We start from the raw sequence: 24172 nt of genomic DNA on the forward strand, positions 1-24172 counted from the left end.
CTGGGTAAGAGTAAATGTTACATGTTAAAAGCACTTAAGGCATTCCCACGTGGACCTAATCTAACTCCCTTTAAAGCCTACGTCAAAATTGCTAGTGGTTTCAAATTATAATCCCACATACGTAATTAACAACAGAGTGAAATTCTGGCCCTACTGAAGTCAATGGGAATTTTTCCTAGACTGCAAAAACAGCGTTAAGAAAGAACTTGTGAAAGCTCATAAATAAAAATATAAAAAATTACAATTTTTGCCATCTGATTTTTTTTCCCATGGAAAAAAGGCTTGGATTTAAACAGTGACAGCGGCCCAAAACCCAGGCCTATCAATGGGAATGGTTCTCTAGCTTCTGTGTAATCTTGAGCTGTCCCTGAATTACTGAATTTTAGTAAAGAATCTCATGTTCATCTTGCAGTATACTAAATAAATACATTATTAAAATGGTTTATTGTGTTATTTCAAAAGCTCCCAGTCTTTGAGTTCTACCAGTAAGACATCTTTGTATATACATTTTACAAGATGGGAAAAAAGCCAGCAAAAATATTTATATTCCCTAAAAACACATTTGTCTAAGATTTGATTATTTGAAATTATCAAGTACGAAATCAGAATTCAATCCTGCAAAAGGACATAAATAATTTCTGTAGAACTGTCCCTTTAATGTTTGTTGGACAGTTTGTATAAATAACATCGCTCCTACATTTTCAACTGTGCAGAAGCCACAGGGAGTATTTTAAAATGCTCATATAAACTGAATAAATAAAGCCCATCTGATCACACAAAAAAAAAAAAAAAATAGATTATTACGTTCAACATCCAAAGGAAGTGCCTCATTTTCATTGTGGGCTCAAATGGAGGTCTGGTACTCGGTCTACAAAAAGCTCTGTATATTTCCCAGCATTTGCCGATGTAGCTCATAGCAAGAACTGTACATCGTTCTTCAGAAAATAAGATACCTTTAAAAATTAATTGGGAAAAAATAACAGTTACAATAAAACTGTGATGTATGTGGTACTAATTGATGAATTCTGCACAGCACAGAAGAAATACTGTTACTTACCTTGGATACGACAGGCAGCGGGAATAAGATTCCTAGACATCATTTCTAAGAAACACTTATGCAGATAAGGACTTTTCTCTCTGCAGTTGAAACAAAAATACTCTTGTCTGGGAAGACTCAAACTGATTACACTGAAATAAATTTAACTAAAAGTTGAAACTTACTTGTGCTTTTCACGATAGATATGAAATGCTAGACGAATAAGGTAAGATAAAAATGTTCTGAACAGTAAAGTCTCATGTGGACAATGTATCTCCTCAAGTGGTGTTTTATCACCTAAAAAATTTGACAAAATAAATCTCTATTGCTATCATGTACATTAAAATGCTTATAGGCATATTGACTTGTCAGCCTTTCTTATCCTCTCCATCTCTACCTATCACAGTGTAACAACACTCCTGGAAGAATCAGACCAGACACAGCATCACTTCCAAACATGCAGGTCAAGGGAGAACTGTTCACCTATAGCTGAATCTTATCAAATTCTCTCTTTCTAGAAATGCATCCACGCAGCATATAGGAATGAAAGGGGAAGCGAAGTTGGAGTTAAACCCTTCACATACTGCAGTGCATCCCACTGCAGGTCTAAACAGAACTGATTAACTCTCTCTATGGAAGGAAAAAAAACCCCAAAACATACTACATGCAACCCAAAGTTAAGAGCACTGGGGGCGGGGGGGGCAAAAGCAAAAGATTTGTTTCTTCTACTTCGCTTTCTCAGACCTCTTAAAACTGCATGTAATAGTAATGGCAAGACCAGGGGTAAATACAATTTTTTAACAGATAGCTCTCTAGAACAATTTTTTAAGTGGTATTTTAATTTTGCATTTTCTCACCTAAGCACCTGAAGTGCCTGGAGAAGTGTTAATACATCCACTGAGAACTCACAGGCACAGAGGTACTCATTCAGGGCCACTTAACTACCAGAGTTAAGCTATCAGTAGAACTTGTCACTCCGACTCTCCTCAGCTTGCTATTAAAATTCCTAGATTCTAGACCCCAATCAACAGAAATACAAACCGCTCAATATCCGATCCATTTCAGCAAGAGTTATGTTGGAGTGATGAAACTGACAGTCCTTCAAAAATCTCCAAAATTGGAGCTTAGTCATGAGGAAGGTGTTGTCAAGAGAATGATCACAGCCTAAGCCGCTGTAGAAGGTGTAAACTCTTCTCAGTTCTGTAATATGCCTCAACACAGCAAACTCTACCTAAATAAAGCAGGATATGTTTTCAGCATCGTCTCACAGCAAGTAGGGACCAGCTTGTATTGATCCTGTAAATGGGCATATACTGCTTTTGATCTTGTGACTTCGAAGAGCATATCCCTGGTTAAGTGTTCATGAGAACATTACTCAAATATAGTTATAATATGTATTTTTTGGTGACTGATAAAAATAAATTAGTCTCTGTCAGCAGACAAACCTCATAGTAGCTACAGATAGTTGCTGAATGTCCTCCCAGATATGCTAACATATTTTTTATTGTCTTCTAGTGGAAGCTCAGGAAGAGGCAATACTGTCTATTCATTCTTTTTGCTTTTCTGTTTTCATGGCCTTCGGATTTTCAAATAATTCTTTAATGGAAAGAGTTACTTTAATACAAATAAACCAGAAATAAAATAATATGAAACACACTGTGGGGGAAAACTGAAAATATCAACAGTAGACTCTTACTTGTTTCAATTCTTCATGTCTGTCTTCCCTTGGCAACAAGTCAAGCAGTGAAGATATATCCAACTCAATATTTGATCCCAGAATAGAAGTATTTTCTGAGCCATTAATGACTATGATGTTTTCTACCATGCAAACAAAATAAATTAGAACAAACTAAAATGAAGTTAAAAATATGTATACACACACACACAGGGAAAAGAAAACATATATTATTCCTTCTTATCTCACTGACTTCAAACTGAGAATAATAAGACTCCTTTATAGTGAGGAGTAGAGACTTCATAATCAACAGCATAACAACAACTGAAGAGTAATTTTGTCAAATCTAACCCCTAGCCAAAAGGAAATGCAGATATTACATAAGTTATGAAACTTTCAGACAACAGTGTTCCAAAAGCATTACAAGATGTAGTGTGGATGTGTCACTCAAAGTGTCATGCACAAGAAACAAGAAGCATGGGAGCAAAAAGTCATTAATTATTAAGATAACTCCTCTCTTTATCAAAGTTCTTTGAAGAAATATGTCTGGCTCTTGAGTAAGTACAAACAGCTTCACATTATAGTAAAAAGGAACAAAATGTGAACTGAGTAGAATCTGTTTTCTTAAGCTGCTTACCAGTGCCAAAATGACTTCCTGTGCAAATGGCATTCACCTCTTTTGCATTCATTGCATCCACTTGAAAAGCAGAATATTCTACTATACGATCATCTATGAACTCTCCTTCATAAACATGACCATTCTTGGAGATGAACTTGCCCTATAGACAGATTAATTTGATTAATTTCAATATAAATATAAATCAAAGATCAGAAAAAAATAACACTAATGCTCTCAATCAAATTTCCTTTTAAGAATCTTGGTTAAAATGCAATAGATGAGATAAATAAAGTAAAATAATTTTTCCTACCCTCTTTTATAAAGTACTTTGTCATCTGTTAATTGAAGTACACTGCTGGGATGAAGAACTGCCTATATACCTATTTGATTTTGAAAAGTATTTTGAGGAAAAAAACATTTCCCCACCCATCTAGAGAGACTTGTTTGCAATCTTTAGTTTACATATGTGGCACTCCACTCACAGTTTTTTTTAAAACAGCCTGTTAATGTGAGAACATCTCTGTGCAAGGATAGCTTGAAATCCATTAGCTCATAGTATAAGAGTGAAAGTACTGAGCAACCACTGCAAAAATCAAGATGCACCTATTGCACTGAAAATCTCCACAGTAAAATGTATTTCTTTATACACACAACACACACCTAACCACAGAGTCAAATCTGTGGCCCAGCAAGGTCCTCGGAAGGACTCCTGCTGCTTTCAGTGGACTCTGCCCTTTATGTTGGGATTCCATCCACAATGCAAATGGAATGTAGTTTTCCTTACAGAAATCTAGAGATCCACTCTACAGAGCAGAACAGTCTCCTCTGGTTTTGTCTGTAGTTTTGTCCTACTACTTGTCAATACTTACCTTGCCATGCTTCTTATTACAAACCCATTCACCATCATACACTGCTCCACTGGCATATATGAACTTCCCACATCCATGTCGTTCCCCGTTTACAAAGTCACCTATGTATTCATTCCTTAAAGGATACTGAGATGCAGGCATTCTCTTCATAAACCATATGTGGGTACCATACCCATGCTGAAAAAAAAATTGTGTGTTTAAAAAAAAGTCTCCAGAAGAGCTACAATTGCTACAGGTCTAGACTTTTAAAAGGAGAACCACCTAGGCATCTTTAAGAGTCACTATTGGCAAATGTCTCAAATAAAAGCACCCAGTCAATAGCTGCAGTACTTCAAACCATCCATAGAACTATATTCTACAAAGGTGCATGGGACAAGCGCTCAGAGGATACACCAAATCAACACATACTTGAGCAAGCTCTACCAACAGGACTCCTAAAAGACATCCTTCCTGCCTGAATCCTTTTGACTGTAATGCTGAACAGCCAGGTGAGGAACACCATTCCAGAGAGCCACAATGTTCCAGAAGCTGGACTCCTCAACAATTTTATGCAGAGTGAAAAGACAGAGGAAGTAGCTCACATTCTTTTCCCAACAGAATAATAAATGCAAGGAATAGAAAATATCAGGAATCTTCTCCTTCCATCATAAAACTTTTACAAGAGGGAATAGTGTTGTCTAATATTTTACAAGTGACACAGAAGCAAATTGACAGATATACTCACTGCTGAAGTCATATCTCAAGCTAAGTATAGTCACAAACATTTAACTTTTTAAACTTTTTGTTATGAAAAAGGTTTATTTTCCATTAGAGAATTAAATTATGATTTTGTAAGACTAAGTCAAAAGCCTTTTAAAAATTTTAATATTGCTAACATGAGAATCAACTTACAATAAACAGCACATTTCTGCCATCTCAACTGGCAAAAATCATACAAAACTCCTTTGATATTGTACAAAACTCCCTATCTAGTTTTACTAGAGTAATGGACAGATGCTGAACTAAAGAGGTTGCTGGGGAAGAAATTAATACCTGTATGCCATACACCCACTGCCCCATGTACTCTTGATTAGCTGTCAACCATCTCATTCTTCCTTTTCCATGACGTACATTTTTCTCCCACTGACCTTCATAGATATTTCCAGACTTATAGCTGCAAGAAAACAATAAAAGTTAATGACTCATTCATAGTGAATTCTGAGTGGATCTTATGAAAGCAACATTTATGCAAAACTTCATTGCTAATAAATTTAGCATTTATTAATGCTAAATATAAGCATTAATTTGAAAGTTGGCTCACTGTGACATGGATACAGAGGTTTGATTGTACCCACTGTTTACCTTCTATTTTTAACTTACAAATCACTGTCAAAATATTAACCAGGTTTTTTTTCCAAAGAGTCTTCACCATAGCTAATCAAAATACTGTTTTATATATAATTCCAGAAATAATTCATTTATTCATGAAAGCAGCTCCATCTGTTCAAATCAATCAAGTTTATTTGTTTTTAAATGTTGATTTGTGGTTTACCAAAGCTGACTTTGGATTTTGTTTTTAGACATTCTTTAGTCAGAATGATCAGCAGAAATACCAACATAAAAATGTAAGCTATAGAGGTCTATTTTATTATTATAAAGCACTTCGTACATTTATCCCACTGCAGAAAGTACACACTACTATGAAATGGTAGCATTTGTATCCATTTTAAACAATAGGACAAACTGTATGATAGTACATGTAAAATAAAAAAAAAATATTAAGATAAGAACAAGTGTTACAACTTTTACCATCTCATTCCCCATCCTTCTTTGACGTTATTTACCCAGTCGCCTGAATACCAAGAGGTATGTTCCTGATCATAATAAATGATGCCCTGAAACAAACAGTATAGTCAATTTAAATACCTAAATATTCATCTACATTAATAAAACATTGCATACAAATTATATGACACATGTAATCACACTTTTACTTATAGTCACTTTGAGACACTGTACTGAAAGCAACTGAAGTGATAAATAAAAAAGCCAACCTCTTTTGATGAATATTAGTTAAGAACTTAAAAAAGATCAAGTGTTCAAAAGAGAAATTGTATTACATTACATCAAAGTCTACCATGTTTTTCAAACCACTTGGAAATACTTTCAGAGAGCTAACTTTGGCAACTTAATCACAGTAGTCACTCTGAGGTAGATCAGTTTTCTGACTCATTCAGAATTCAACTTCCAACAGTAGGTCTACAGCATTAATTGTTCTGTCTTTCTCTATCTGATAGCTTCCTCTCAGAACAAACTGGACAGACCATTGCACTGGTGACCATCCACAGCAGCCTGTGTGATTTTAGTGTCTCATTAGTGACACAGAACAAAAAACCATGTGATTAGAATGGATTTTCCTCACATGCTGAACACTGGCCTTCAAAATGTCAGGCCCAGAAGAGTGTCTCAATCTGGATGCACAAAACGGAGACAGATAAAAGCACTACTTGCCTTTAGAAAGTTGGAACTAGATGTTACATATACTAGATAAGGCAGTCTTAATTATAATTATCAAACTTGGTCTGCTTAACACATTTGGGAGGCGGGATCACTTTGTCATTAGTGGGAAGCTAATTGTTCTGTCATTGTTACATGGCTATTGATGCAGTCATCAGTTTTGACTTTGTCATCATCTACTTGGAGCAGCATAAAGGACAAACCACACAACAGGCCAATTACTCTTTTAGGATACCATTCGTCTCTTCCACTACAAACATGATCCCATCCCAATTGTTTTAATTAGCATTCACGACTTCACAGAAGATCCTTAGGAAAAACTAATCTCTACATAGCATAAGACCATGCAACGGCACAAAACATATTTGCAAAACCTTTCCACAAGAGTGCTGGCTGTTCTAGAAGGTAATAACCCAAGACCATGCTCTCATTTGGTGTTCTTACATACCTTTCCATGTCTTTTGCCTTTACACCAATAGCCAATGTAAGAAACAGGACGAGTACCACTCCTGAAAAATCCAAATCCATGCCTAACTCCATTCTGGATTGATCCTTCATAAATGCTGCCATCATTCCATGTATAACGGCCATTAAACATCTGCACATTCTTAACAAACGTTCCCTAAAAGATTGAATTACAACATTTAAAAAACAAAGACTCACTGTTCCCCAAGTATCTGGGAGAAGTCTGGCTTGTGATTGAAATCACTGCCATAATTCTGCAGTTGCCACCCCTACTGTACCAATTACTGCAACTTATCTACTTTCCTTGAATTTACTCATCTACTTGATTGTAACTATGTTCAAAGTTAAATTGCACTTTACCTCGTACTTCACTCCATCAGCCCACGTGTAAGTCCCTTGTCCATGCATAAGCCCTTGAGAAAACATGCCCTTCAAAATTAAGAGAACGGCATCATTTGCAAATTTATTCTTACCACAACTGAAGCCTACAGTGACTGTAAGATTTAAAAATAATGACATATTAATTCCCCTCCAACTACTAGTTTCAAATTAAGTTTTAATGCCAGAAACGAACACAGCTTTCAATGCTTACACATTCTAAGTGCTCAACCTCCACCTACACTAAAAGAAATAGCCAGCCTGTTCTAAAGAACTTGATCCACTACTATTTTTTTTTTAATTTATACACTCACCTTATATGTATTTCCCCCCTCAAAATATGCAAATCCTTCACCCTCATACAATCCATGGACTTTTTCACCTTCATAGCTACAAGGAAAACAAACTAAAGATGAAGATTTCAAGTCACTGCCAGCAGACCTGAATCACAACAGACATATATAATAAATGACCTTTGATTTACCATGGGCTACACACAGGACAGTTGTTGCATCTTGTGTAGAAAAGTGAGCTACAACAAAATTTCCAATTTTTGCACCTTCCTTGTAATATTTCACGTAATTGTTGTGTTGCCTCAGACCCGTATTAAGAAAACAAAGCACATTGGTAGCATTTACTAGCTTACAACCAGGCACCCTGGTCAGTATGTGAAACGTGACATACAGTCCCCGTGAACTACCAAAGGATTTGGTTAACACTGCCATTCACCTGCTCCCTCAGTTTAGGATATTTTTGAGGGATATGAGCAGCCCTAAACATTAAAAGGCATCAGCAACTGAACATTAAATGAGAGCGCTACATTTTCTTCACCAGATGTCTGTATACTCAGACAAAACTTCACCATAGGTGAACAAGCTAAAAGAACGAGGCTTTTGGCAAGCAGAAAGCACCAGCAACAGAAGGCAACAGAATTCCACGTGTATCAGTCTCGTGAGGTGACGCAGCTACCAGGTCTGAAGAACCCGATTCACTGCCTCAAATCAAGAGTCAAATCCATGTTTGTATGACACTGGGTACACCAGAGATACTTAAATGAGAATTCTTGACTTCACTGACGTGTTTGTAACAAGCATACCTTTTTACAATAACTTCAGCAAGAACAGCCTCCCCGTAGTATTGAGGAACGTCTTGGACTGGAGGTTCCTCTACCTCCTCTGATTCTTTATCCGATATCACTGGATTTGGCTGTGTTTCTTCCACTCCATTCACTAAGGTCTGCAAATCTGGCAGCTTTGTTGAACTACTCTCAGCTGTAGTATCTTGTGCAGGAATAGGAGGGCGTACAGATTTTTCTGCCTTCTTGCCATCTTTCTTCTTATCCTTTGACATAACTAGTGAGTTGTCTCAACGTGTATTTTCCTTCTGAAGATTTACTGTCTTATGTAAAGATTTTTCCCCTTATAATCTGATAAAAAAAACCCCAACAACAAAACAGCTAACTACATGAAAAATTATCAATCTTTTCCTAATTATTATATATGCATGTATTTTAAGTTATTTCTGTAGTAACAGTTCCTCAAGGCAGTGGTTTCAGCTTGTGGTAGGCAGACCTCAGGGCTAACAGGAAGCAATGCCTGTGAATTACCTGTAAGAAGTCCATCAAAACCACTACAACACAAGTGTTATTAATAGACTTACTTTTGCTACACAGAGGTCTCCATCTTTACTAGGAGATTTTTAGGTGTCTAATCATGCGGAGAAGTTGAAAACCATTTCTCAAAGATACGAGTTTGGTGAATTTCTTTAAAGTTACAGCTGCACTAGTATTATTGATTTAACTTGCCTTCCAAGTTTATGAGTTGCAGATTGAACCACAACACAGAATAACCACTATAGCTTATAAAAATAAAGTTATTTTGCCAGTTAAGAGCTACTTGGAGGTTACAGGACTGCTTGAACAGCTGTAATCACAATTCCCACTCGTTTCACAGACTGATCATCGCTGCTTTGTAATACAAGAATCAAATCCGCGTGCTGCAGTGGCGAGGGCTGAAAGGGACAGCCTCAAGCAACCGCCATATTCTCACCACTGTTTGCTTCCAGCCAGCGCCTCGTTCCCCTCGGGCAATTACAGTACCAGATCAACTGCTGAAGGGCCCGAGTGGGAGAGCAAGGGCCGGCGAGGGCAGCCCGTTGCTGGAAGCCCTTCCCGCCCGCAGCGCAGCGCCGCCAGACGCCAACGCTCCCCGCTGCCCCAAGCCGCCGCCCCGCGCCTCACAACTGCCGCGGTCGCCGCGCCGCGCAGCCGCAGTGCGGCGATGGCTGCCGTAACCATAGCAACCGCACCGCGGCAGCCAGCCGGTCCCCCCCTCAGGGACCGCGCCATCCCCGCCGGCCGGCGAGGCACCGCCCCACCGGCGGTAAGTCCCACCGCGGGTCCCTCCCCGGTGCCGGGGACGCCCCACGCTGGGTTCATGGAAGCGACCTCCCCGTTGCCCCGCGGAGGGCACTGCGCCAGTAGCCAGGCTAGCCCGCCCCTGAGGAGAGGCTGTCCTTCTGGTTGCTTTAAGTCGGGAGATTAACTCTGCATTACACAGGACAAGAGGGAAACGGCCTTGTGCTGGTTCATTTTAGTACCGAGAACTCGTGAATGGAAAATACCGGCTAGCAGACGTTGCACACGTTCCACACAGAACACAATTTATTCATGGTACTCGGCCATTCACAGCCATACGGGTGACAGTTGCAGACAATACGCATACGGCCGAGACAAGCGGCGTGGGCTGCTTTGTGCACCAGAATAACAGCAGCAGCATCCCAGCCCCACCACTCCACAAGCAGTAAATGGAGGTGCTAAGGGAAAGGCATGAATAAAACCAAAGATTTCTTAGGTCAAATCTTGGTCCTACAGAAACGGAAGAGCTTAGCTATTTGTTTTAATGGATTTGTGATTCAAAAAGACAAATTTTCTAACTATTTTGATTCTTCTGCTGTAGAATTTGGACTGACTTGAGCGGCAGTGCCTGGTGAGAGAGGTTTTTTCCATTCATTCTCAGAAAAGGAATCCCTGTTCTTGGAAATAAAAATGTTTAGAATATAGATGGGAACAATGTTAATTAAAAGTAAATATGCCAGATGAATTGTTCTATTCAAGCCTTAAACACACATACCAGTAAGTGAATCATTAACTGCAATATTAATGCATGAAGTAGTTATCTAATGAAACCCAGCTTTAGTATAAGAGTAAAAAAAGAAAAAAAAGTATTTTCACTTGTATATCATTTACATTTTCCTTAAACTTATCATATACAGGATGTATAAACATATAGAGTTAATGTTTGTTTCATGGCATTACTAGAGACTTAAATTCACAGTCGACAATTTTAAGAACCAGTGTATTTATTATAAATGAGGTTCACCTACTCTTGATCTTTATATATAAACATTTATTTTTTAAAAGTCTTGATTGCAAAAATAAGTGATACACACAGTAAATCACAATAAAAGAAACGTTATTTACACGTGAATTCCAGTATGTGAATATTGTCGACTTGATAGGAATAACAATGAAACCCTGCTGAATGCCTTAAAGTGTTATTGTCTTCAAATTTGAAGACTGGCTAAAATTTTTTTTACTCGTAATAAGAGAGTCATGATAAAAGCTCAAAATATTGCCAAGAATTAAAATCGAGAATGTTAATAAACAGAAACTGACTTATTCTGGTGAAATCAAGTCTAAACTGACTATGTGTCTCATAGTAGGCCTTCCATGGGGGCAGTTCCAGGGATGCTCAATCTCACCCATATGGGTGATCAATTTTCTCATTTCCTGCACATTCAGTGCAGTTCCAATCATCACCTGCAAGTAAAGATGAAAAACCCAGTTGTGGTTTTTTTTTCTCCATATTGACAACTGACACAGATTAGAGCAGTACTTCAGCTACTAGAGCAAATAAATACTGTGCAAGGCATTAAAAGCAGAAAGATCTACAAGATGAACAGAAGACAAAACACAGCTAAGTACGTTCGTAAGTGCACTGGCTTGAAACAAAATAAAAAACTACCAGAAATTTTTCCCAAGTTACACTAGACAAAACCATAAGGAATAAAATGAAGGATATTAGCTGTTGATACTGAATAAATAGTAAATAAAATTCCCCTGCAATATATATAGATACAGCCACCCAGAATACAACAGAAATATGGCATTTATTTGAAAATGAGCATCAAGTGCTGTACTTACAGACTTTCTGCAAGCTCGAGAAGCAAACATCTGTCTGACCCTGGAGGGCCTACACATGACTCCAGGGCAGTCACTTAACATGAAGATCAGCTCGTCTATGTCTTGTGGACCAAAAGTCCAGTTTTTGCTTGTTGGCAATGAGATCAGTTTAACTCTTTGAGTTACAGGAGCTGAAAGATTTGCAATAATTAATAAAGAAACAGAGCACTCCAATAAATTACTTTTTCTTGAGAGAAAAATTGAGACACTACTTAGATACATTAATATGATGTGATCTGCATATATGCTAAGGTTTAAATTTAGTCTTTTGACAGATGTTATTAACTAACTGAAGCAGTAACTATGCCAGATATCCTTTTAGCATTAACAAAAAAATTGCTTGCAAACTTAAAAGCAGATACATCTAATTTCTGACAAACCCTTCAATTTCAAAGAACAAATGGTTTATGAAGCTATTTTGAGGTTATGTGACTACACAATAATTAAGGATGTTTGTTGGTAAGAGATTGATAATTAATAGCATTTTATATGAGAACTGGAGATTCTGGAATGAAGAATATGGAAAAAATCCGTAGTGACTTCCCAAACACCAAAGTGGTAGCATTTTCGTTATCCTTGCTGTATAAGGAAAACAATAAGGAGATTGCAGGTTATGCATTTTGCTCAAAAGTACATAGCAAGTCAATGCTAAAGCCATATGAAAAACCAAAGAACATTATTTACCAATGATATCTATTAATTTAAAGTTTCTAAATTTATCATTTGCCTGTATCTAACCCTGCTGGGACCAGCAAGTACTAATAAAATAAAAAGATTTTAATGTAAGACATCCAGAAAATACACATCCAGTCAGGTAGTCAGTGACTCCAAAGAGTCTTCAGAAACTTCTGTAAAAACCTGGTGAGATAAACACTCTACAATGTTCTGTTAAATAGTGCAAAGAGACCACAGAATCATAAGCCTTAAAAAACAAACAAACCATATACTATAATGCGTATTATTTCAAAGTTTCTGATAACTACCAAAAGGGATTTTTACATGTTGAACTGTTGAATTTTTTTACTTCCAGCAATTCTGGCCCAAACTCACCATTTTCATTTATGACAAAATCAAACCCATTTTTTCTGAATATTTCCAGGTTTTCAATCAATACAGTTTCATTTACAGCTGTTAAATTGAGATTTTGAGGCCTGAAAGAGAAAGAAAAATATGGCATTGCATAGGTACATAGTGCAGACCACTTAGGATAGGTTTCAGAAGCAATCTAGAGATACTGACACAGAGCTCTACCAAAACATTTCACTTTGCCTTGTTTTTTTTTTTTTTTTTAAAAAAAAAAAAAAAAGCACTACTGAACAGATCACTTCCAAGTGGTACTCAGCAGAGTTAAGTCAGTTGGGCAGCACTCTGTGTTGCAACAGCAGTCTCCAATATCCTCACTGTACGACCATGCTTACCAAAATGTGGGTTGCCATGTAAGCCCGCTGTGAAACCTGTCTGACCACTGACTCGCTGCATAGCTATAACTGTATCTGTGGAATTTATTTTTCTTGTGAAGATTGACTCTTTGAAACACAGAATATAAGAACAACTTTGTCATAAGTGTTTTGAATGTGTGAAATGCTACATAAATATAATCATAGATATCCTTCTGAAACATTTAATTACACTTAAAGATAACTATTGTTAAAACACTGAAAATACTTACACTATCAGCTTCTGTCCTTGAAGAACAGTATGTTGTTGTAACATCTCAAAGTTGTATTTCTCATCAGTAGCGTGTTGGTCAATTATGAAAAGATCAGAATTCAACTTTGCTATTATAAACCCTAAATTGAACTGGCCAATGATTTCCATTTTTGCAAACATTTCTTTACTGTATATAGAAAATATAAACAGATTATAATTTATAAATTACTCATCAGTTATCACGTTAGACTGTAAAACTTAAAAGCATCTTTTTCTCCCCTGCAGAACACAGTTTACATTAAAAAAAAAAAAAAATTAAAACACCTCATTTAAGCAGGATATGAATGTGAAAAAGTACAGTTATCTGGAATCTGCCACTGACTGATGAGGCCATTTCCAGCAGAACACAATCCATCATTAAGACAGAACTCGTTCAGGATTCTCCCATTTTAAATAACAGCCACTGGTGATAATAAAATTAGAAACGGGTAGTATGGTGATAGTCCAAGTGAATAACACTTAAGGCAGCACCACGGTTTTGAAGTAAAGCAGCTGACATATTTGCCTTCTTTTCATAATGAGAAGGCTTTCCTAACACTTTTTTTTTAAACCAAAATTAATGAATCATACCCTTTTACTGCCCAGTGACCACCTGAATGTAACTTACTTTCACAGCCATGTCTGACCAAATTTCAAATTCGCATGAGGAGGAAATAAGAGTTATGGACTCTTTTCAGAACATTCTTATCGGTCATGAAATTTGGTGTTTCTCTGACCACACTGCAAATTGCAAGTCTGAACTAAGCCCAATCTATGGTGTTTGTGGCCACCTTTTTAGTGTCTTTTCTCCACATTCTGTTTGCACTTAGTTCTAACAGCTGCTCTGTGAGGTAAAATAACTTGTCCAAATTGACATTTTAATGGTGCAAGTTAAATAAAAGATATATCCAAAACTAACAGGTAGATGTAAGCGTCCTGCCCATCCCTCAAGACAGGTCTTTTATTTTTCCTTAATTATTTTTATTAATTGATGAATACAACACGTTAAGAAGGTGAAAATACCTGATCTCTTTTCTTAATTCATCTTCTGCTACTTTGTTTTCTCCAGGACTAATTTTTGCTTTAAATCTTCTGTAATTTTGTGTTTCTGTACTTTTCTGTTGTTGCTGTATTACCTTTTTTACCTTTTCTGCTAAAACCTTCATAGAGAATTCAAGTGGCACGGTTTTCTTTTTAACTTCCACCAGTACATCAACACTTGGCATATAGTTCCTAGTGTTCTTCACTTCAGGACATTTACCTGCCTTTAAGTCATCTGCTTCACTTTTAAAGCTTCTGCTTTTAAAACGTTTTACTCTTGGGGAAGAACTACTGGCTTCTTGAGATAACTTATTTTGATTACTCCAGTCATTCACTTGATTTAACTCATGTTCAGTGCCCAAGACCTGAACATCACATTCCAATGATTTCTCACTACATCCAACAGTTGTAGGACATTCATTTTGAAGTTGTTCTTCTGAGCTACAGAATTCTTCTTCCGAAGGATTAATTACACTTTTGCTATTGACACAGCTCCCAGCTTCTGGTGTACTACATCCGGCATCTGACTCAGAAGTACTACAGAATTCAGAATCTTCTAGTTTTCTCAGATGTCTGCTTGGAATTGACATCTTTGAGTCCATCTTATGACAACTTTCAGAATCCTTACTGAAGACAGCCTTTTGAGTCTTTACAGTACCAAAAGTGGTAACTAGTGACATTTGTCTAGGGGAGCTGTGCTGCTGTTTTACCTTTTTAGGGCTTTGAAAATTACTCCCTGTTGTTTGATGGAGAGAGAACGACTCCCTTAATCTGGCAAGAGTCATTATTCTTTTTCCTTCACCACTTGGATTTTCAGCCTCAGAGTCAGGCAGCATTTCTACCCGAGGCTTTTCTGTCTCTTCAGGAAGTGTCTTCTTCAAGTTGCCTAGTAAAACCAGAATAAAGAATATTTCAAGATTCAAAGTTAGCTGGAAACATGAATTAAATCATGTGCTTTAGTAGAGGGAATGGTAAGAGAGGTAGAAAAATAGCAAAGTCCTCAAAGGAACCCTTAAGTTTCAGAAAATGACCAAGTATGGGGCTGAAATGCGTTAATATCCAACAGACAAGCAGTTACATCTTTAAGGAACTTAATGGTACTTGTGTGAATGAATTTGTAATCTCTGTTTAAACTGGAACAGCAATCAGTCCAGTCAGCACATTTATTTATATAATCAAAAGAGTTTAATGACTAAGGGACAATGAAAAGTGAATTGCTCTTACACTTCAATGGTCACTATAAAAGTCTGTTGGCAACGTGTTAAGGAGCTGGCACAACAGATACTTGTAGTATATGTGATTTGTAGATAATTAGAGGACTTCAACCTCGCGGATTGTCAGTCCGACATGTATTTTACTAAAGATTAATTTAAATAACTGTAAGAATCAGGCTACAACTGATTCTATACGTCAGTAAAAAAGGAAATTAGAAGGGGCTCTGTTGAAAGAAATGAGGAGGATGAGGTGGTGTTAACACAGAAAAGCAATTTTGAAAGATTACACAGTCACAAGAGAATCAGCAATTTCTGTAGTTATCATAAAAGAATCAAAGTTCAAAATTCAATAAACTCATACTCAAATTTCTGATTTTATTTATGAGACCTTAATCATTCTTTCTCAAGTACATTTAAATAAAGGCAACACAGATCTCTTCCGGTATCTTGGGATAAATCTTTTTCAAGCATTATCAATTAATTTTGTGTTAATTCTTTTCCCATGAAGTTGACTGTAAATTGCTTAATAACTTAGGGTCCTCCTTTATTATTTGATGTCAATAACAATCTTTCAATGTAAGTAATACAAGAAAAATCTGCCCTGAAAGGTGTATCAATTAACAGCCAGACATTTTTTTCATTTCTCCTTTGGGTTTTTAAAAACACATTATTCCATTTTCAATTCTCTACCATATATCATACACGAAACATTCACATTTTGTGTCCTACCTGCAATGTCCAGAAGTTTCTGATTGACATTCAGTTTGTTAACATCACTACCAAACATCTCCATCAGAGAAGTTTTTAAAATTGCTAATAAAAGCTTTTCCTCCTGAAGTAAAATTTGTCTTTTGTCTGGAGTTACATTGATGTCAACACACTCTAAAGAAAAAAGAAAACAACCTCATTATAAATGAAAAATTAAAAAAAAAAAATCCACCCTTGGATCAAAGTTTTCTGCCCTTTCACCCTCCATTTTTATTTCACAGGATTAAAACCAAAGCCACAGTTAACATTCACAGTATGTCTGCAAATTCAACTTTTAACTTTGTCAACATTCCAGCAAACAAAACAAGCTAATTCTGTGCAATAACATGATACAAGTTTTCTTGTATTTAAGCTAACCACAAGACTGCCTTTTTCTCTTTACATGAGATAAGAAGTTACTTTTGAGCATAGAAAAAGTGGAGGGGGAAAAAAAGCGCAACCACCGCTAGACCCTCTCTCTCCTTCACCAACTGTAGATCAAAAAATCACCACAGTGCACAAAGTCATACAGATAAAAGCTACAATATTCTCTAAATAAATACAATTTATTCTTCAATGAAGTTATACCCTTTACACAAGTTACTGAAAATTATTCATAACTTACCCGAATCTACACAAATGTTAAGGACAACAAATGGATACTGGTGTTTATTGTATACGTGATAAACTTCATTCACAAGCTTGACAACCTGCAGAGAAGGTGAAAAAACAATACATGTTAGTACTATTATCTTCTATTATTCTATTATTTAACCCCCTTCAAAACAATTAATTTACTAAATCATATCTTGTATGATTGAGCTTGTGTTCACACAAATAGACACAACGAAGACAAAAACCTGAGGCACAGGAACTTGCAGCATCAAGCCACAAATATACATATCGGCTAAGAATCCAGTGGTTTTCAGAGAATATCAAACAAGTTAGCACTGGTGATGTTAGGAAAATAAAAACCTCACCTTTGCTGGATCACATGGACGTTGGTTGATAAAGAAAAACTGTCTGTCTGTTGTACTTCTTCCAACACCGTGATCACAACGAGAAACAAAGCCTGTAATACTGTTGAAAAATAATATAACAACGGTAAGGTAAAATGGAGGAGCAAAGCAAAAGAAGTTTTTCTGACTCCAAGCATATAGAGTGGAAGAATATTTTATAAGGGGCTAAAAGAAACGCTATAATACAGCATCAGTAAATATGTACACATATTTCCTCTCCCAGTTCCTTATCTGACAAAGGCTAGAGGTTCAGCTCCAAAAAGGCATCAGACAATTGAAAAAGTAGCTCGCTCTGATTTCAAAAGAAGTGGCATTTGTAATTTTTCTGCTCTGAAAGCAGAAGAGAGGTCAGTTGTGAACTGTCATTGGTCAGATATTGATGTATCTATTTGCTGATCTCATGTATAGTGAGAGATAAAAAAAGTGCACTTTAAGAAAGTAAAGGGTAATTTACTTACACAAACCGATTCACATGTATCTCATACCATTTCTCAGTAACATTACTGAAGAAATACACATATAAACAACAGATACAATTCATCCATCCAATTACTCAGAGCACTGACAAAGGTGACATTCAGCAGATTAAAGTACTATATAACTAACTAGGACACAAGGAATAGTAGTTTTGCTCTTCCTACTCATCTGACTAGCAACATCTTAGTCCTGAATTAACTTTTTAAATCAAGTGATGGTCTTTCCCAAACTGTATACTAATATACTGTATACTATGCTGTTACTATTAACCACCACACTCTGTTTTGTTTTTGTTTTTTTTTTTAATTTTTGGTTATGGTAACATGCCACTCACAACAGTGGTTTGTACTTTTTTAATTACCTATAAAGATTTTGTGGCATGTCAGTAGCGTTGAGTCCATATTCTTCACAAACAGCTTCATTAGGAGGTAGCTGAACAAAAGGCATAAGGCTCTGCAACTGAAAAAAAAAAAAAAAAAAAAGGAAATTAAATGTTAAACATGTATAGATTTTTTTCCTTCCATTCTATTGTTATTTATTAGCCTTAAAATCTATTTGATAAAATGGTGGTTTTTTTCAAGTTGACTGACCAAGTCAAACACTTAAAATACCCAAGCCTACTAGAAGACAGTAGCACTGCTTACTGAGAAACAGAAACAATGCCTTAATGAATGGCTATTCTCATCCTTTGATATCACTACTTTTGCCTTAGCTATTTCACAGACCTTTACTTCAGAACGTACATAGACAGAACAACAAAACGATTGACGCAATTTGGACTCCCCAACTATACACGTATGACCTAATCAAGTTTATGCAAAAACAAGAGCCAAAAGAGTAAAAGAAGTTTCCTTTGAAAGAACAATAAAACTATTAGAAAAGATATGGTATTTGAATCACAAGCTTCCTAAGTACAGATATGTTTACCACAAACATTTTCCCAGTCATGCCACTATTATTTTTCTGTCATTAGAGTATCTTCTACTGATTTTACATTTAAGTATTTGATATTATATAAGCAGGCTATAAGCTAAACATTCTAGTCAGATAACACTGAATTTTCAGCTATGCTTGTTGCTATGTGGCAAGACAAAGTTACATCTTTCATCTAGTCTTTCAGCCACAGCATGAACAGGCTTTGAAATCTCTACATGGGCACTGTGAAGGGAGGAAGTGCTTATCAACAACCAGCAGCTACCAACCACTCAATATTCCTGATGGTTGTAATATATGGTTGTAGGAAGGATGTTTTTATGCTTTTTTTCATCTTTGCTTTCTTCTAGAGGATAACAATTATTTTTATAGCTATTATTTAGAAAGCATCACAGTCCACACCTCTACAGGGGCTGACTGCAATCCCATTTAAAGGTTAACCAGAACACTAATGAAACTTAGTTTCACAGGAAGAGATTGCAAAAGCTAGAAACGCCTCAGTTTTCTGTCCCCCAATTAAGACTTTCACATCACACCATTTTTAGGATTTTTTTAAATTGCTTGTTCTTGTGACAAACAGACCTTGGTCTCCTTACTGGTTTTCAAAAGCACAAACCTTCAGAGGCTTGCTGGCACAACAGCTCATAAAACGGGCTTCAGAGAGATATTAAGCAGTAACCCTATCTCCTAAATAATTTCTTTTCCATCAAAACATCTCTAAGCAGATTTAGAAGCTTCAAGGGAATCTGTCGAAGCTGCACTGTTTCTCCTTTTTCAACCTGTAGGGTGTGCTAGAGGTCAACACATGCTCCTTCCTCTTACGGTTTTTAACGGTTTCCTACATCCCCTCTATTTATTAGATATCAAAAATCTCTCTATACAGCTACATTACCTCTCTTTTCAATAATAAAAGTAGTACCTGTTTTTGCCCAAATACTGCTCCAATGTTTTCCTTTAAACTAGGACTTCCAGTAGTGGATACCACAGAGCTTTTTTTCCCTTGGCCAACTTGATTGGTGCAGTTAATCCGCACTCCTTTTGAAACAATACAGTATGCCTGCAATACCTGCACCATTTTTGCATATTCCTATTAAAGAAAAAAGAAAGTTCATATTTATATGAAATGTCTCTTTTTAAAACAAAAAAGTATAAACAAAACATTCAATATTTGCAGGTAACACAAAAAGGGGTGGTGGTGTTAATGTTTTTTTAAATCTTTACAAACTAAATTAAAAAAATATGTGAAAAATAGTCCCTTTAAAAACAAACAGAACGTTTACAAGATTGATATTTAGTCATAACACATCAGTCCCTGATTTTAAAATACACAAAAGTGATCATGATATTGATTCTTTTCAAAATCTGAAAATTTGAGAATGCATCTTTAAAACCAATCATTGCAAAACAGAAGAGGAAAGCATACAGGAAGACTGTTTTCTTATTTGATTAAGATACAAGACAGGCATGAAATAGTCTGACATAATCAATGTATTCTACAGAGAACTGAATATCATTCAGCAGTGAATAAATTCTGGGGTATTGACACTTCTTTGAATTAATAATTTCCGATCTAACCTACCTTTTTAATGTTTCTTTGAAATTCCTTATGCCGCACCGGCAAAGTATAAAATAACTGCTGTATATTAACAGTCGTTCCCTGTGGTCGTGGAAAAGGAGTCTTCTGAGTAATTTTACCATTGTGATCAAATACCAAACGAGTCCCAACCTTTGCAGACTTATGACAGGTAAAAATGGTAACGTCACTAATAGAAGGAAAGAGGCAACAGAATTACTCACTGAGCACTGATAAGAAAAGTATTTTCTTATCCATTCTTCATGACCTAATCAGGCATAGAAACTACATCAATACTATTCATTTAATTAAAACTAACTCTTCACCACAAACAACTAAAAACATATCTGAAGAGTAGTGTAACATTTTCCTAGCTACAATGCAAACATTTTTATTTGTATCCCTTTCCTTCTTCTGTTATAAAATGCAATGTTAATGTCTGATTTTGTTGGACACTACATTCCTCATACTAATACATAACAGCAGAATATTGCTGATGCACAGAACTGCATGCAAAAGCTGTGCTATTTCAAATGTATAGTCTGTCTGGGAGGAGTTTAAATACAGTTTTAGCGAGTTACAGCCTAGGAAACATAGCACCTAGATATTACAGTACTTTACTTCAGAGGACCAAATGCTTATGCAAGTACATAGTTCCATCCTGCAAAGAGTTGCATGCTTAAGTAACACTAAATTTTGTACATAAAAGGATCAATCAGGTGCTTAGAATCACAGAATAATTTTGGTTGGAAAGGACTCAGGATGTCATGCAACCTACTGCTCAAAATTGACCTAACATTAAGGAACTGGAAGTTTCCAAAGCCTCATTTTATCAATAATGGTAAACTGAAAAGTTGGGTTCAGTTATTTTTGTACACATAGTAACTTTCTACTAATAAGAAGTTTAATATTAATACCTTAATGCACACAGTGAACTCAGAGCTTCACCTCGAAACCCAAATGTTTCAACATGTATTAGATCAGAAAAATCTTGTATCTTTGATGTATAATGTTTCAGAGCTGGAAAAAGATATTTAAAATATGTATTTCACTTCAAAGTGACATTGGCTTACGCAAGTAGTTTTCCCATGCATATCAAGAAGCAAAAAAATTTCTGTATTATTCATTGTATTTTATGTAATTATTAGAGACAAAATAATTAGATACTTAATGTTTCCTTTCCCCTTTTCCTCTAAGCAAGATCTCTTTAAAATCCTCAGATACACCTGTTATTCCATACTTACACCCAAAATTCATACAGCATTATTGGTATATGCATTACAAGATGCCTCAGAGCAGTACATAGTACCTGCCTCTGTGACTGATGTACCTGTCAGATTTTGCCCTGCAAGAAAACAACTCCAGTGCTGTGCTGTGTGTGGTATACAGTGGACAGGCATAAGCCTGTTCCACTATGACCACAACTGAGGAAGACTCGATCTACACAGTCAGTGCAGCACTAGTCACCAGGTAACAAACTGAGTTAGTAGCAGCACCCCTGAACTTTCACTGTCCTGGAACAGTAGGAGAAAGAGTTTCTGATGTACCATATAAATACTGTGAACACACATCGTTACTGAGTAATAACTTACAGTGAAAGAGATCCCTAGTCATTATATGAAAAAAAGAAATGTAGGTATTTCTGTTGCAATGGCTAGTTACATTTATCATACAGTATTGTTTCTGCTCCCATTTTGTGCAATTTAAAACTAGCAAATGGAAAATCTGACAGTCAGGCATGCAATGTCAGTTCACTTTCAGCAAATATGCAAGTTTATAATTCACCTCTCAAAAGCACTCACTTTCACAAAGCTTGACTCCTTCAACAATGACTGATGACTCAACATGAATGCATCTAAATTAACATTTACAGGACCTTCTCTTCTATAATTATTTCTATTCTTTGTTCCACTTAAATAAGCAATCAAATCAAAGACTACTTCTGAGCTACAAAAACTATAACCACAATAGCACTACAGAAGTCCAGTCTAGTTTTGCCCAAGTCTTGCAGGTCATGCACGCATTATATAAAAGCCAAGTACCCATTAAAAATTATTAAGCTTAGGAAATTTATTAAAAAAAAAAAGTAGATTTCTCACTGAAAATACGCTTTCAAAATGTCCAAATATAAGTTATGAAAAAGGTTCAACTTACTCAAGCCTTCAAAGTTTTCCTCTTCCACTCCATCTCCATTATCTGAAACCTCTATCAGTTCTGCTCCATGATCTTTAAGTTTTATATCTACAAAATTGAGCAATAAAGTCTTTTAATTCTGTATGTTCATACACAGTATTCAGTATTAATTCTGTACTTGAAGTAACTTTACCAGATAATGGTTTTCCATGTCAAGTTTGAACTACAAAAAAATCCTCATAGCTGTCAAAAGTTAGAGCCATCTCATGCAAACCAGCCTGTACTTGCAGATAGTTCAGCTTCCTTGCACTTCTGCCTGGGCAGAAGTTTTCCCAATTATAACAGGTACCATCCTGACAGCTCTGGAAACTGCAACCCTGCCTTAACTGGCTGCTAGCTGGAGGCCACCAGCTAGCAGAGCCTAATCACCACTGCTGTATAGGCCACATATCTTACTTAGTGGCAAAAAGGGCTACAAATAAAATAACACAAACAAAATCATACGCTTCTAGGAGCCCAGCTGGAGCCTGGGAATCAAAACGCTTTATTTATCTGAGGTGTAAAATCACTGCAAACATACTTGGCCCAAATAGAACACATTTACACAGATTTGTTAACATGCACCCTGTTTTGAAGAAAAAGAAGTACTTTAGAAGTCGATGAAATTTTATGAAATTACGATGAAAAGAAGGTTACCAATGTTGGTAGCTCCAGCATCCAGGCTGTTTTCCACCAACTCCTTCACAGCAGTGCCAAGATTCAGCACAACTTGTCCCGAACAGATCCGATGAACAGACTTACGGTCGATGGGCTTGATGGCTTTGGCAGGCTGCAGGCTTGAAAGAGAGGAGGGACAGGAAAAACAGAGTAAAGCAGGCAGTAAAGGCTCGCCTCGCCGCGCCTCCCTCGTCCGTTCCTCTCAAGCGAGGGCAACCGGCACCCAAGGGCGAGGCGGGGGGTAAAACACCGATACCCCGGGTGGCCGCATCCAAACGCGGAGAGCCCGAGAAGCCCCACAAGCTTCCCCGAGCAGCTCGGGAGGGGAGGCGGGAACCGAGAAGCCAGCGGCGGCCGAGGAGGCCGCAACCGCGCCAGCAGCCAGGGCACGGCCCGCTACGAGGGAGCAAGGCCGCGAACCTCCCGTGAGAAGAGGCGGCCCGGGCAGGGGAGTACGAGCGAGGGGCGGCCCCCAGGGCCGCAGGTAGGGCCGGGGCCCGCTCCAGCCCGCCCCAGGGCAGGCGCTCACCAGGGCGCAGCCACCTCCATCGGGAAAATCCCAGCGGGACGCGCCGAGCCCTTCTCAGGATCCCCCTCCCGCAGGCCCCGCCTCCGCTCGGTCATTGGCTGCTAGAGAAAAGAGCCTGCCAGTCCTAAACAAATTTTCGACTCCCTTGGCACCAATTGGTCAATAGGGCTATCCAATCTGAACTAGCATCTGCACCTTTTGCCCTATGGAGACCTCAGGCTGGCCAGCAGAAAGACGACAAGGAGGCGGTGCAGCAGCCGCCAGCGTGCATTGGATCGCGGGTGAGTCAGTAAGGCGCGTGCTCCCGTCTGGCCCAATG

At 37.3% G+C, this 24172-nt stretch overlaps 2 protein-coding genes across 5 annotated transcripts in view; both read right to left on the bottom strand.

Moving 5' to 3' along the window:
• Positions 1-9769, bottom strand: part of LOC142415864 (radial spoke head 10 homolog B2-like) — a 23499-nt gene extending 13730 nt beyond the window's left edge. Inside the window, exons 1-14 of one of the 4 annotated variants that reach the window (XM_075514700.1) lie at positions 9587-9769; positions 8635-8936; positions 7853-7928; positions 7521-7589; positions 7144-7317; positions 5988-6073; positions 5232-5352; positions 4200-4376; positions 3349-3490; positions 2733-2854; positions 2078-2267; positions 1222-1333; positions 1058-1137; positions 805-953 (exon numbers count right to left, since the gene is read on the bottom strand). In XM_075514700.1, coding sequence (XP_075370815.1) covers positions 805-953; positions 1058-1137; positions 1222-1333; positions 2078-2267; positions 2733-2854; positions 3349-3490; positions 4200-4376; positions 5232-5352; positions 5988-6073; positions 7144-7317; positions 7521-7589; positions 7853-7928; positions 8635-8888 — 1752 coding nt within the window. In that variant the 5' untranslated portion in view covers positions 8889-8936; positions 9587-9769. Of the gene's footprint in view, positions 1-804; positions 954-1057; positions 1138-1221; positions 1334-2077; positions 2268-2732; positions 2855-3348; positions 3491-4199; positions 4377-5231; positions 5353-5987; positions 6074-7143; positions 7318-7520; positions 7590-7852; positions 7929-8634 lie in introns of all 4 variants that reach the window. The other 3 variants (XM_075514699.1, XM_075514698.1, XM_075514701.1) reach the window with 3 other exon arrangements.
• A 1174-nt stretch (positions 9770-10943) lies between these two features.
• On the bottom strand, positions 10944-23921 carry PMS2 (PMS1 homolog 2, mismatch repair system component). The gene is made up of 15 exons (XM_075515250.1): positions 23854-23921; positions 23304-23443; positions 22629-22715; positions 21392-21494; positions 20481-20664; positions 19821-19988; positions 18330-18427; positions 17453-17552; positions 17098-17182; positions 16455-16607; positions 14494-15397; positions 13451-13618; positions 12832-12932; positions 11743-11912; positions 10944-11358 (listed from the first exon to the last, which is right to left on the bottom strand). The coding sequence occupies exons 1-15, from the start codon at positions 23871-23873 to the stop codon at positions 11215-11217; spliced, it is 2625 nt and encodes an 874-aa protein (XP_075371365.1). The 5' UTR covers positions 23874-23921; the 3' UTR covers positions 10944-11214.
• Between the last annotated feature and the right edge of the window lie 251 nt (positions 23922-24172).

Source organism: Mycteria americana, chromosome 12, assembly GCF_035582795.1.
Source record: "Mycteria americana isolate JAX WOST 10 ecotype Jacksonville Zoo and Gardens chromosome 12, USCA_MyAme_1.0, whole genome shotgun sequence".
Taxonomy (NCBI): domain Eukaryota; kingdom Metazoa; phylum Chordata; class Aves; order Ciconiiformes; family Ciconiidae; genus Mycteria; species Mycteria americana.